Below are 15433 nucleotides of genomic sequence, written 5' to 3'. Positions count from 1 at the left end.
TGAATCAGACACTCCTTTCCTTCTACTCTTCTGTTTTTCTATTCTACTCTCTCCTTATTTTCTTCCCTTCCTGCCATCCTTTTTGGGGAAAAAAATCATTAAAGAAATAGGTTTCTCTCTTTTTATATTTTTGAAACTCAAGATCTTTTAGACTATAAAATGATTGTATTTCTTTGAAAGAAAAACCAAGCTCTTTTTTTTTCCCAAAGGACTAACTTCTTCCATTTTTTTCCAAATACAATATGCTTCTGAGATTTTAAAATAGAAGATACAAAGGTATTCCATTTCACTTGTTAGAGTGAATATGTGCTTTTCTTTCTTGTTTACATTTTTCCTACTCACTCTCATTTGGGGTAGTGTTCTTCTCATCATCTTGTTTATTTTGTTCTTTCTCTTTTTCATCGTAACAATAATCTTCCCATATCTGCTTTCTCTAGGGGGGCTGGCTAGCTTATTTATGTCACTGCAGAAACCTGTGCCTTTGCTGATGATGAAAAAAAGAGTTTTTCATCTGCTATTCCTGTCATTCATCCTGACCCAGTGCATATGGCTCACAAAAAGAGCTCCTTTCTTCCTGGTGTGCGTTCTCTTTTGGGTTTTATGATAACATCATGTAGTTTCTCTTGACACAAGCATTTTAGAAGACAAAGCAACAGTTAATTACTCTTTATGAAGGGCAACTAAGGTTTCAAGATCAAATTTAAAATATGTAAAAAGTGGCAAGAAAAAAACTACTTTTGGGAAAGTATTATTTTATACCAACCAGCTCAATGATATTTTCCTAGAAAGAACACTTTTTTTTTAATCAAATTAAACTGACCAGCTTATTCTAGAAAGTCATTTTCCCCCCAGTATTCTACCCCTTCAAGTAGGCTACTCTAAAAGGAGAATGATTTTTTAAAAATCCTTTACAAGGAAGTTGACATATTTTTTAACACAATCCCAAGAGTCTCAGTGCCATTGAGTTATGCCAAGTACTCAGCTTGTAGAAGCTTGGAACCAGATTTATAGAGGAGGGTTATCTTCATTGGCTGCTGTTTTAATATTCAGGGGAATGTGTTTCCAATTTTAGACCAGTGTAGATGCTTTGTTGTTGTTCTTGGTGCCAGTGATGGAATCTGCCTGTGAACATATTTGAAATCCTCCAGGATTGGGGTTTGGCTTTTGTCCTCCTCAGGAGTGACCTCACCTTGCTGAATTATGCCTAGGAACTCTTCGTTTATGGGAAAACTTGATATTTTTCTTCCAAAGGGTAAGGGAGTTGTTGTTTGTTTTTTAATGTTGAAAATGGTAGTTGCTCCAACAACTACTAAGATAAACCTTATGGATTCTTCTCTATCTTCATGATTGTGCTCAGAAATTGGTTTTTGGAATGTTTCAGTTTGATTTGTGTATTCCAGGATTGGAGTTCATAGGTCATTTTCACACACTACAGGCGTTGCTGCCTTGATTTCCTGGGGGTCTGCTCATCATACACCAGGAGCCCCATGCCCCAGGTCTGGTAGGCTGGTACCTTTAGGACAGCTACAAGTTGTCCAGCTGGCTTCACATGGAGGGACATAAAATTTCTTCTTATTGCTAATAATTCTCAGTAATGATCTAATTATTTTGTTATCAGATATTCAGAATCAATATTAGACCTTTAATAACTCAGAATTATTTCTCCACATTGATCAGATGGTTCCCTTTGACTTTTTCCTGCTTTCTGAGAGAAGGGGTTGCTTATAAGGGACTCTGACTTGTTCAGGTAAATAACTTTCCATTTACACGGTGTCTTGGGGATGAGTTAGAACCTCTTTCTCCAAAGTTCACCCTCAAAGAGCAGCTACAGAGTGAGGGATCTTGTCAGAGCGATACAATGTCTTCTCTTTGGGTGCCTTGTGGCTTTACCAGGGCTCACTTTGGGACGTCCTTCTGTACAGCATAGCTTTCTTTCTAAGGAAGGAGTATTTGCCCATGAGTTTGTCCTAAAGGATGAATTTTTTATGACAAGTAGTAATGTATTGTTCTCAGAATCGAGAGTATTCAGCCTTCTTTCTTCAGGCCCCCTTGTGTTTGTTCCAGCAGTTTGATCTTCTCATTCTCCATATAAACATGAGTGTATTAGAGTTTATGTGAGCCCAACCTCTTTACTCAGAGGCAAAGCAGAGGTCTTAAGTGACACATTTGGTGCCTTTCTGTTTACTGTAAATTGATTTAGGATGTCTACTCAGAGCCTGGATGTAATGAATTTCTTGGGATTTGTCAAATGGTTGTAAGTTTGTCCTCACTGACCTATCAGGTGCAGAACAAACACATTGCTCCTCACGCCAACTCCTTCTTTGAAGGCTCAAAAAACTGGCTCTGTCACATCCTTTTGTAGCTGGCACTAGGACTGTATTGTTGATCATAGTTATAATCAAGAAGTTCCTACTCTAATAGTACCTTTGGGCAAGGAATCTCTTGTTTCTTCCTCCACAATGGATGGTGGGATTCTGGGGGGATGAGCAATGGAATTTTGTTGTTGTTTTTTTAATATCCCCCCACGAAATTGGCAGGGTAGCTTCCAGCACATACAAAAGTTCAGTTTCACTAGTGGGAATCCTTCTCAAGAAATGTCATTGCTTTCTTATTAACTTGCAGGTCCTTTTACTAGTTTCTAGGGAGACAGAAGGCTGTGTACGTGTACTGATGTGGTGTGTATTTTGTATACATCACCGAAATCACATAGGCATCAGTAGTGTTTGTTTTAACAGTGAACATTGTGGCTGCAGTATCCAAGCGATACTAAGTACCATTTGTCTGGAGAAAAACTTGTGAAATTCATTTTTCTCTAATGAGTTTCTAGATGCAAATTGTCTTCTAAGAAAAATAACTTTCTATTCTTTCTCTCTTTTTTTTTTTACTTAATTTTTTCCCCCAATTATATGTAAAGATGAGTTCCAAATTTTTCTCCCACCCCAAAGATAGCAAGTGATCTGAGATAGGTTATACAGTACAATCATGTTAAACTTATTTCCAAATTAGTCATGTTGTGAAAGAAAAGTCAGAACAAAAGGGAAAAACCACAAGAAAGAAAAAACAACAACAAAAAAGTCAAAACAGTATGCCTCAATCAGCATTCAGACTCCATAGTTCTTTCTCTGGGTGTGGAGAGCATTGTCCATCATGAATCTTTTGGCATTGTCTTTAATTATTGTATTGCTGAGAAGAGCTAAGTCTCTCCCAGTTGATCATCACACAATGTGGCTGTTACTGTGTTCAGTGTTCTTCTGGTTCTGCTCACTTCATAGCAGCATCAGTTCATATAAATCTAGGTTTTTCTGAAATCTGCTTGCTCATCATTTCTTATCACATAATAGCATTCCATTACATTCACACACCACCACTTATTTCTCTTCTCTCTGGCTTGTCCTATTATATAGCTACAGTCTTTTATCCTGTTCTGTGGTTACAATAAGAAAGTGGTAGCCTAGGTATTGAAGCTTCCATGTCCCCTTGAGGTCACAGTGTTTCCCAGAAACCTACTTTCCTTGACTTTCTCCCTTTTATTATTTGGGGAATATATTTACTATCTACTTGGAAAAACATGTTTTTCATTAAATTAATGTGTTTTACACCAAGAAACTAGAATATGTAATAAGGTATTCTCCTTGCTTCTCTTCCCAAACATAGCTCTTAGAATCCTGCTTCCCTTTCATTGTGCCTGCTGTCTGAATAAAGGCTGAGCTCCGCCCTATCTTTTTCTCTTCTTTCCTGTGCTCTTGTAAATAAAACTTGAAGAGAGAAGAATATAACATTTTTTTTCCCATAAAATGAAGGCTAAGTCACAAGTAGATACAAGATTAATCACTTTTTCTTTGCCCAGTTTTGTTGAGAGCTACATCTGGGCATAGAAAAGGGACTTCTCTGGAGTGAGTAATCCCATTTTAATTCTATAGTTTCTCTGTGTGAGGAGTTATGGAAATCAGAAAAATGTGAAAGGGACTAGCGGGCCAATTGAGAAAAGACTGAGAAATTATTGGGACAAAGATTTATAAGGGAAGGGGAAAAATTCAATTAGAAAATGAAATTAAAAACCGGAAACAGAAAGCAATGTTAACTTGGTGAACACAAGGGAAACATGGTCTAATAACTGCCCAGGATAAAAAGCATCGATCTAGTATGGCAGTGTTGTAGGAGGAAAAGAAACTTCTGTTAGAAAAAAGAATTGATTCCATTGACTCTATGGGGTGCAAAGATTCAGTGGGACAGCTTCACTTCCCTTTTTTCTCCCTGCATTTTCCCTTGTTAAGGTGACTGGAATTTAAAAGGGGCTCAGTATACCGTTAGGTTGTATCTTTAATCCAAATGGCGCAACTAATGATGCTGTCAGAATTTTGTAATTGCCTCGCCATGCAGAGAGTTCTCCTGCCCTGTTCTTTTGGCTTCTTAGCTCATCACTCTGGGATTCTCTCTTCTTCATGTAGAGATGGAATGAAAGAAGAGATAAGGCATTTATCAAAATTGTATCCAAACAAGAATATCAAGAATTGGATATTTGGCTAAGATCAGGTGGATGTATGAGAAATTCTATTCCAGGTGGGTGCCTTGCAGAAGTGGAGACTCTGGTTTAAATAGGAGTCAGGCTCCTGCTCCCGCCTGTGACTATGATCATACTTAGATCTGACCATTAAATCTATTAAATAAACTGTGGGACAATGGATCCCAGCTGACTTCAGTAGCTGGATGGGCTCTTCATGGTCTGGGGAAAGATGAATTAGCTGAACTCTGTGGCCTTGAGAAGAAGTGACTCCTTCTGGGCCAGGATCTATACTGGCAGATGTTCTGATGTTTTAGTTCTCTTTTCCCAGATGAAATGGCCATTATCCCAAACCAAGCTCACTCGTTACTAGTACCATCTTGTGGTGTGCTGCCCCAGGGAGATGCATAGTCCCGAAAATGCTCTGTTCTGCTCCCTCTCTGCCTTCTTCCTGAACCCCACTATTAGAGCCATTAAACCGAAGAATTAGGCTGTATTTTAGAGCAAGGTTGCTGTGCATAAGGATTAAAAGTCATTTAAAAAGTTAAATGCTGCCTCATTTTGTAAGTACCTGAAACAAGTGATTCTCTTTAAAATGGCTCCATCCCATGATCCCTTTTCCTGGGTGGGCTCAAGAGTGTCACCCATGCATTTCATTAGTTTTCCAACAGATGGCTACTGAAGGGCACCTGGTGATATTTAATCCCTGTTAAGAGTGAAGCGTTGTGTCTGATCCACATGTTATTTCTAACATGCTGCTTCTGCTCTTGGTTACAGGTTGTCAAGATATTGCAGATGAATTCAGAGCACAGGAAATTGATGGACAAGCTCTGCTCTTATTGAAAGAGGACCACCTGATGAGTGCAATGAATATCAAGCTAGGGCCCGCCTTGAAGATCTGTGCACGGATCAATTCCCTGAAAGAATCCTAACAAGAACGTGAGGTTTTTGAGATGACACTTTTACTTTTCTCAAATCTGTAAAGTTGTAAACTAACGTCTACTCAACAGGTTACTGTTGACTGCAGTGTTGGGCAGAACACATCGAAATCTCTCACAGCATTCACACCCTCTCCGCCAGATCCAGGGACCCACCACGGCTTCCGAGAAGCCGACATTCCCCGAAAGAACTCTTGTAGGTTGCTGCGTGCAGATACCCCTGAGGCACGGTAAGGTAGAGGAGTGTTCACAGACACAGTGTAGAATAGGTGTTTGGTACATGGATGATTGTCTCTTTGAAGGTCACTGGGTGATGGAAGTAGATCCTCTTCCAGTTCCTCTTATGCCGGAAGAAACATTTCCGGTTGTAGAAGAACATGGTAGCAGAGGTAATAGTGGTGTCAAAAGTGATGCCTTTGCACATTCAATCTGAGTATTCTAGACTTACTGACTTAGGGCTATTTTATCTTCCAGAGGAGAGGATTGTTGTCTTAACAAGGACTGGAAGTCAGGAGATTTGGTTTCTGTTCTTGACTCCACCATTGACATATTGTGTGACTGAGAAAAATCACTTTTCCCTGCTGTTCTTCTAAGCAAAATGGGGTTATAATACTTCCCCTCAACTAAAGAGATGTTTTAAAAACATAGGAAAGATAAGATGTGTTTTAAATTGTTCAGAAAAAAAGCTGCCAACTAAATTCAAGATGGTGATATTAGTTATGTAATATAAGAACTCTATATAGTATTTTTTACAAATTTTCTACATGGTGAAAATGGAAACTTTTCATTCTGTTCTGCAGAATGTAGGAGTACTGACACGGCATTGTTACCAACAGCCAGACTGCCCTGAACCCCACGAGTCTCTTTGATATTCGTGTGCTTCTCTGTGCACCCACGAAGGCTGAAGGCATAACATCCTGACGCCTTCGGGACTGGTGCCCAAGCGCTTGGGGGCCGGCAGGGAGGGAGGAGCAGGGGAGGCTTCTCTTCTTTTAGAGTGTTTTGAGTGGAGTGACACGTTGGGCCTGGGAAGAAAGGAACTTCTCCTTTTCCTTTAGTAGTTGACATAGCATTTGCCAACTGATATCTCCTGGTTTTTCATCGGAGTGTTGTGAACTGCTCTGGTGTGCCATGAAGATAGAGTGTATTGTAGAAATACAAGTGCCCCGATTCAGAAAGTCAGGGCTCTGCAGTATTACAGAAAGCAGTGTGAATTCTGTGGGAGAAAAGTGATAGAGAGCTAGCATTTATGTGGAAAAATAAGGAATGGAGACCCAGAGACAGAGTGACACACACGAGCATCAGAGTTCTGAAAATCCTGGAGAATGTTCTAACAATTACATGACACATGGCAGGGGAAGTGCCATTTATTGATTTTTTTTTTCCTACTTCTCCCTCATTGTGAGGGAATGGCCCCATCCTCCTTCCATGTGACTAATTTCTGTGGCTCTTTGGAGGGAGCACCTGCAGGTATCTGGCACATATTCAGTTGAGTAGAGAGAATGAATCCAAGAGTTTCAGTTGGTTCCATTGCTCTTTTCAGAAAGATTACTTTAAGCTAGTATAAGACTAAAGATATCACAGATATTTATCTTTTGGCTTTGTGTACCTTAGAGATTATTTTTATACAAAAATACAGAGGGTAATTTTTTTAATCTTTTAGATGTTCTTGTTCCAATGAATGATTTGTTGGGATTCTTTTGTGTTGTAATGTTTAAAAAAATGCTTATTGATAGTTATCTTTGTCTAGGAATAGCAAGGCTCATCTTCCAGGCCTACTGTAGTTTATAACAGATAGAGACTTTTTTGTCTTATTAAACCTTAAATAAGTAGGTGAAAGTTGGAAGGAAAACACCTGTGTAATCTCATTATGCTTAGTGGTATGGAACAACAGCCCAGAAAACTTAAAGATTACAGAAAAGTTGTATATTTGGCTTTGAAATGCCTCTTCCCTTCTCCCAGCCTCCTCCCCCCTAGATTTACCTCATAATCATTTCCTGAGTTCATAAAGTAGTGAGAAGAGGACACAGGTGAGGAGTTGTCCTTGGTGTCAGAAAAAAAGCTGGTTTACCACCAGTAACCCAAACACCAATAGGCAAAGACTGACTGCTTCCTATCAGAGTTCATCGTCCTCAGTATTAGTTAACTAAAATGCCTCTTGGAACACATTGCTAATCAATGTTGAAATGACACGGTAGTTCCCTTCAGTGGCGGTGTCAATTGTTCCGCAGCCAGCTATTTTCTTCAGTAACCATCAACAAGTATTATCCACTGGCCATGATTCCCACTTTGCTCCAAGTGCACCTGACCTGCTCAACTCCCCTGACAAATCTAACTTCAACAGAAACCACACCTTGCTTTTTTTTTTTATTCTTTTTTTTTTTTTTTAAGTGAGGCAATTGGGGTTAAGTGACTTGCCCAGGGTCACACAGCTAGTTAAGTGTTAAGTGTCTGAGGCCGGATTTGAACTCAGGAACTCCTGACTCCAGGGCCGGTGCTCTATCCACTGCGCCACCTAGCTGCCCCACCTTGCTTTTTTTTAAACAAACTTTATTGAGAATTGGCTCCTTTGCTTTCAACAAATACTGTTTCTTCCTGAATGATTTAGCCATTTTAGCTTCCATAGCTTCAGATGTACATAATACATAGAAGATGTAAAACAAAAGATATTTTACCTCCTTCCATGTCATAAAATGATTACAGCATTCTGGTTCTGAATTGGCTTTGTGGGTGAAGTAACTTTATGTTATCTTAGAGTACTGTTGTCTCTGGGTTTTTAATGGTGTAGGTGAAGTCCTCAAGGGCACACGTTTCTTTCAATCTGCACCTACTTCTTCCCCCAAAAGTCATGTAAGCTGACTGAAGCTGTGAATTGTTCTTTAGGAAGAAATTATAAACCGGGAGAGAAAATTCGTTTAAATATTTATTTCCTATACAGAATGAATTAAATTTACATTTAAGATGTGTATATGCAGATCTCCTACAATGCACGGTGTGTAGGGTGCAGCATGAGGCAGAGGACCATCTTGAAATGTTTTTCTGGCTGCCAGGCAGCCATCATCAGATGGTGCTTTTAAACTGGCCTGGCTCCAGTTACTCTCAGAGTGGTGGGCGATGCCTGGGGTCAGGGGAGTTAGAGATGTGTTCGTGAAAAGAGGAGGAGAGCGGAGAAGGGAAGCTGGTGAGATTTGACTCCCCCCATGTTTAGCCAACATCGCGTCGAACACAGGTACATGGAACAAATTCCTTCACTGTGAAATTGAGTAATTGTGTGGCACCTGTTTCTTAAATGCAAAGGGTGTTTTTTCAAGTATCCCAGTGTTTATTTTCAGCTTCTCTTGTAGATTCAAACAGTAGAACAGCTTGAAAAGTGTTGTTGAAAGTACATACTTGAATCGTTTTTGACACATCGATTCTCTGAAATTATCGTACTCTAAAACATGTCTTTGGATGAAATCTGACACTATGCGCTATCTCTCATTTAGTAAAACACAGTAAAATCTTTTAGCAACATAAAGATAATTATGGTGGAGGAACTGATACAGATGCTTACACAGCTACAAGCCAGTTCAGGACTAAACCAGTGTAGATGGATGGCAGCATCTTCCTAGAATTCTACCTAGCTCATGAAACGACAAGATGAATGAACTTGCTGCTCTTTGCTGCTTAGAAGGGAGCTGGTGGCCAGAAACAGTCAGTTGGCACCTCAGGAACTGTTGGTAGGGCACTCTTTATACAGACTTGAGTGAGAGACTTAGGATTGGTGAATTGTCAGATGATTCCTCCTTAGTGGTCACTGTTACTGAGCTCCTAGAATAGACTGAGAGGTTTTCACTTACCCATCACATTCTGGAAAGTAAGAGAGGATTTTGTGAAAGAAACTCCAGGCTTTAGTAACAGGTTAAATATTTGGGCAAAGTGTAGACAAGCCCACTTATGCAAACTGCTTGCTCGTATTTCTTATGCACTGTGTGTGTGTGTGTGTGTGTGTGTGTGTGTAGTTAGGCACTGGGAAAAGTTGGAAGCAAAAAAACCTTCTGATTCTAAAATGGTGCACAGGATTGATTATAGATTTTAAAGTTGGAAAGAGCCACAGGGGTCACCTGGACTCGACCACATCCACTCTTCAGGAATTAGTTGTAATCAGCAAGGATACCTTCATTGAAGTGCTTCAGGGATCTCTTTTCCTCAAGGAGGATGCTGCCTCCATTGGGCGCATCCTGACACCACGCTCTCATCACTCTTGGCCAAAGCTCTCCAAACTTTGGTTGGCCTCTAGGCGCCACATATACGTACCTGTCCTCTGGGCTTTTGGACGTGGTAGGAACTGCCAAACGTGGGTCCCAGTCATCTCCATTTCTCAGTGAGGCTTCAGAGTAGGAACTGAGTGACAGTAAGGAAAGATTCCAAATGTCATTTTACCAGGAGTCATTGACCTGAATGTTAATTGGAAAAAGATGGCAGCCACCAGAGCAGAAGCATTCTGACACTCAGATTAATTTGTGCAATTTCCAGTCTCTGCCAGACTTAGTTTAAACCATATCATAGATCGAGGCGTTGTTTCAAGGGTGGCGTTTTTGATGCTCAGTCCTGGCTGTATCTGTGAAGTAATGGGTTACAAAGACCTAAGTTCTCTCTGTATTTGGCTAAAGAACTTTTGGTTTTCATAGAAAAACCTATTAAATTCAGGAAGTGCAGCACTCAGTAATAGAAGTATTTCGCAAGTGTTTGTCTTAAATAAGTAAATATATGGCATTTTAAGCCTGCTAAAACTTAACCAGACTGCTAAAAAACGCCCAGTGCGCAAGAAATGTTCTTAGTTCCACATGATCTTCCCCTTCCCCTGAATGAGTAGGACTTAGCTCCCGGGTTTCTTCCCAGGTAGCAGCTTAAGTTGCTGCTTTTGAGGCACTTTGAAGTAAAATTGGTCTTAGTTGCACTATCTTGGGTTACAAAGTTTTTCATTACGATTTTTGCATCCCACCCTAGAGAAAATATGTTTGTGAATTCTTGTTTGGTCCTTCCTCCCCTTCTTAATGCACAGTGTTCTTTTTTAGCGTTTGAAGCCATTTCCCTTCTGAAAATGCCTTTCTTGTGTTTGGATTTTGAGCAAAATCTATTTTTACTTGAAGGTAGAGATTGTGGGGATAGTTTTACCTGTAGTGTTTAACTGCCTCCTCTTATTATCTCCTGAAATTTTTCTAGAAGATAATAATGACATTGTGGTGGCCAGCTGACTGGGAGGGGTGGGGTATTGAGAGTAGCCTGGGGTAAGAGAAGGCACAAAATGGGATTCTACCTAGGGGATTTTATTTCAAAATAATCCTTTCCCTCCCTCTCAGCCTGTGTTGTTAGAGCACCTTTCAAAGGTGTAGTTGTTATTCTTCCAGGGAATGGAATACCGTTTCTGTAAACAGAGCCATAAGTGTTTATGTAGGGGAGTTTGAAATGTTAACAAGCAGCAGGCTAGAAAAAAAATAAAGGTAAAAGGGGTTTAAATGTATAGCTAATATTAGATGGTTACCATATGGTTTTTTGTTTTGTTTTTTTTTTGGTGGGGCAATGGGGGTTAAGTGACTTGCCCAAGGTCACACAGCTAGTAAGTGTCAAGTGTCTGAGGCCGGATTTGAACTCAGGTACTCCTGAATCCAGGGCCGGTGCTCTATCCACTGCGCCACCTAGCCGCCCCCTACCATATAGTTTTAAACTATGATGTTTCTAAATATGTGGCGCGCGCGCACACGCACACACAGTGTTCATAACACCTCATGTTAAAGATGGTCTCAGTAATCATCATAGAGGTTGCTGTGTCTGATGTATAGTTAAAATAGTTATTGGCTTAAAAATTATTTTATAATCATTGTCGAATCCATAGTTTTTATCATAAATTTTAAAAATTGAATGAAGTAAAACTTAAAAACATCAAGGCTTTTACTAAGATGTGTAAAATTAACTCCCATTTTCATGTTTACATCAGGAGGAAGAATGTTTCAGCTTAAGTCTTGTGTTAAGGAAACTAGTATATATACATATTTAAGTTGCTGATTAACATCTTTTTAAAATTAACTTCCTTTTTTTCCTTTTTTAATATTTTTAGCCATTTTAAATTGTAGCTAAGTAATTTCTTTAAATCTATTCATGCTGGTTGATAAAAGTGATGAATGGAAAGCCTTAGACTGGATATGGGTCATAAAATAGCATATTTTGTAAATTCTGCTGCCAATCAATTTCCTTTTTTTAATGGTTCTTTTTGTGGGTACTGGGTTTATTTAATATCCATGTTTTGTATTAGACATAACTTACACTCCAAAAGTTGGCACTCTCAGTGCTAACAAAGACTCAACCAAACTCTTACAAAGAAGTTCATGAGGTCATTTTCCAAAATACCATTGGCATTTTGAGCTAAATAATGCATATACATTGCCTTGAATATGTTGTTTATCATGGCATATGGTAATTTATGTGCATTTGCTGTACAGGAAGAGAAGAGGGTTCAAGAAGTATGAGAAATCTGTGGTTTCCAAATAACCTCAAGGTGAGATAGGTTTGAGAGTTATGTGGTGATAAACAGAAGGCATTGGCATGTTCTCAGTTGGGCAGCAACTTAGGTCATTGGTCCTTAACCTTCCAGATGGACTTTGTGAGTCAAGAAGAAAAAGTCAACATTTAGATAAATGGTTTTTATCATGGAATGATCTTGTTCTTGTGAGAGTTTTTTCCTGTTTCCCCTCCATTACTGTTGTTTTTATATATGACCCCATCTTTTTATTCCATTAGTTGGTATTTTCAGGCTTTATTACAGTCTTGGTTTTGGTGAGTCTTTCCATTCTCTCTGCCTGAGGTTTTTTCTTTGGTGCATCATGTAGTTCAGTTCTCCCAAAGGGCATGGTCCTTCTTTTTAGTATACTACCACTTCTGATTTTCTTGCCAGTTTTAACTCCTCCATTATTTGACTGTGGAATGATCCATTTGAACATCCAGGAATATTTTTAGGTTGTTGCTTCCATACGCATTTCTTTTTCTTCCCATTTCATCATCATCTTTTTGGTGAACTTTAATTTAATTTTATTCTTTTTTGAATTTATATTAATTTTTGAGGGGTATTGTAAGAAGTTTAACTTCCTGCAACCTTTTTACTCTGCCATCTTCTAACAATCTGTCTTAAAAAGTATCAGGCAGCAATGCATACGTGTCCTTTGGCTGGCATATCTTAGTTGCATTTTCCCTATACGTACTTAACATTTTGGTATTGTCTGCCATGGTGTGGACAGGGGTACTTGCCAAATATCCAGCTGGGTGACGGTATCTGCTACTGGATAATGATCAGATGACAAGAGATGATGACAGAAGTGAAACACAGGGCACTGTGTGACCAGGACAGGGGCATTCTTCAGAGGCTCAGGTGGTGGCTGTCAAGTCTATGACTGTTTTCATGTTGAAGGTTTACAGGAGATGACAAAATCAAGGGGCTTGAATTTGAGAAACAAAATTTAATAAAAAGTATTCATTACTCAGGCAAAATTAACCCTGGGCTACAAGTCCCACGATGTACACACTGTCATTTTAGCATAAAGGCTTCATGCTGGCTGATTGTACTTTTAAAAGTAATTCAGTGCGCGTCATGCCTGGGAGTAACACTGACAAAGGTTTTCAGCGGGTTATTTTTTGTTGTTTGTCAAGAAAAAGTATGAAATGGATGAAGCTGTATTGGAACATTGGAAATTATTTTAAAGCACCCCCATTTCTTTTTATTATTATCCCATAGAAGGTCCCTGCAGGGAACCAGGAAGCACAGGGATGTCACCTACCCAAAGTGGCCAGACAAACTCCGGGGGCTTCAGTCTTAGCTTCTCGTTCTCTCCCCTTCCTGTCTTCCTCAGTGGAGAAGGCTGAGCTCTCAGAATTTATGTTATACTTTCAATAAATTTAGCTTAAATTCTAGTCTGAGAAACAAACTCAAGTTTTATTGGAGAACCTTTTTTGCCCTTACTTGGTGTGAATATGAACTTAGCTTAAAAAGCTTTGATTTATACATTTATGGATTCTTCATCTGTAATCTTTTATACTGTCTGGTGCATCAGAATATACTGGATGAGATCATTTTGAGCTTTTCACAAGTCTGCTAAATTGCAGAGATCCAACATAGCATTTAAAAAGTCTAATTTGCAGCATAAATGAATTAGGGTTAGGATAGATTTTCAAACTCCTTGTACAAATATTTGATCCATTTTCTCATAAGCAAAACAAAAAAATCCTCTCTAAAGTGAGGTTCATTATTATGGCAATCAGTGTAAAGGGATGGACACAGATGGTGGTGCCAAACATTTCAAGCTTCAAACAGTGTATTGCCTCATTCTGTTGAATGTGTTGAAACACATTTTACCACTCCATTTAGAGCTATTTTCAAGGAAGCTTCAAGCACATTCTGAGCTAGTTCCTCCCGTTGTTCTAAAACAGGATACTTACATTAGAAAAGCCTCATAGTGGAATGTGTGATCCACCAAGAGTGAGCAAAGCATCATGGGTTGTAAAATTATCTACTAAAACAAGACATTTTAATATATTTGCAAAAAGCAAACGTTAAAATTCTATATAGGTGTATTCTTTACCATGTATTGTATTGGAATATTCTTTACCAGGAAATGAAACAATAGTTTTAGCATTGAATAGGACAATTAGATTAGTGTCTATAGCTCAACTTGTAAAATGTATAGCCTGAAAATGAAGTTAAAATAATTTTACAGTATAAGAGCACACCATGATCTATGTAAAAGAGATTATGTCCATTGGATGTATTTTTTTAAAGAAAAGGAAAAAAAGCACTTTCATATTAACAAGTAGCATGTGAATGAACTTGAGCGTTTCATATTTGTTGTGGATTGTAGCAAAAGTGAAGCATTTTAGCATTTAGCATTTAGCATTCATATGTCTGTTGATGGTGACACAACTATTGAATTGAAGCACCTTATACTCTGCTGCTTACACTTGCTTCTAATTGCACCTTTTGGTACCTGCACATTTTCAAATAGAACATTCTTGTAACATTTCCTCACATGGGTTTGGGTAGAGATTTTAGTGGGACTACAAAATCATTTATTTATATTGTTTATATTGCAATAATATATTGTAGACCAGTTGTAAGTTCATTGCTTCGGAAATAAACGCTTCTTTCCATTTGGCTGGTGTGTTGAATTTCATCCTTGTATTTATTCATCAGGTTTGGTTGTTTTTCAGTTGTGTCTGACTCTTCATGACCCCATTTGAGGTTTTCTTGGCAAAGATACTGAAGTGGTTTGCCATTTCCTTCTCTAACTCATTTTATAGAGGAAGAAACTGAGGCAAACAGGGTTAAGTGACTTGCCAAGGACACACAAATTCAGGTGCTCCTGACTCCAAACCCAGCAATCTATTCACTGCAACACCTCGCCGCCCATCATGGGGGAATCCTATTCTCTTTAAAGGACCACACAGAATTAAAAAGCAGTTATTTTTAGAGACACATAATAAGATTCACCAGCTCCTTAAAACTTCATTACAGATAGAAAACTACCCCCCCATTCCAAATTATGACTGCTAGTGGTTCAAGATGGAAATCGAGACAAAAAGAGGCCCACCAAGGAGTTGAGGGCAAGAAGCAGGTTTTATTACATCCCCCATCACTTGGGTTTTGGACTCAGTTACTTCCTATTGCTCTTTGAAACACACTTTAGCCTGCCTTTGTCTGCAGTCTTTCAGAGGCTTTCTGTGAGTGGATCCGCACTGCAGCCCACAACATAGCAATGTGACTGTTTCACATGACCAGAACATCAGTACCAGGGCTTGGACTTCCCTGCCCTCACATGAACAGGCCTGGCAGCCACCTCTCCTCTTCAAAGCCTGTTTCAGTGAATCCAATTCATGGGGTTTCAAAGGAAACAGATTGTGTTGAAATAGGCAGCAGAGTACAAGAATCTGTGGTCCAGAGGTCGTCTGTTGAAAGGGAGCCAGTCAGGAA

General features: G+C 39.1%; 1 protein-coding gene across 4 annotated transcripts in view; it reads left to right on the top strand.

The window, feature by feature from the left end:
• The window catches only part of PHC3 (polyhomeotic homolog 3), a 73894-nt gene extending 59277 nt beyond the window's left edge, over positions 1 to 14617 (top strand). For all 4 annotated transcript variants that reach the window (XM_043992039.1, XM_043992038.1, XM_043992037.1 and 1 more), the window contains one exon: positions 5279 to 14617. In XM_043992039.1, the coding sequence (XP_043847974.1) occupies positions 5279 to 5433 (155 nt within the window). In that variant the 3' untranslated portion in view covers positions 5434 to 14617. The remainder of the gene's footprint in view (positions 1 to 5278) is intronic.
• The last annotated feature ends 816 nt before the right edge of the window (positions 14618 to 15433 follow it).

This window comes from Dromiciops gliroides, chromosome 3 (assembly GCF_019393635.1).
Source record: "Dromiciops gliroides isolate mDroGli1 chromosome 3, mDroGli1.pri, whole genome shotgun sequence".
Taxonomy (NCBI): Eukaryota; Metazoa; Chordata; class Mammalia; order Microbiotheria; family Microbiotheriidae; genus Dromiciops; species Dromiciops gliroides.
The sequence above is the reverse complement of the archived record's forward strand: the minus strand, read 5'-3'. Positions and strand labels throughout refer to the sequence as shown.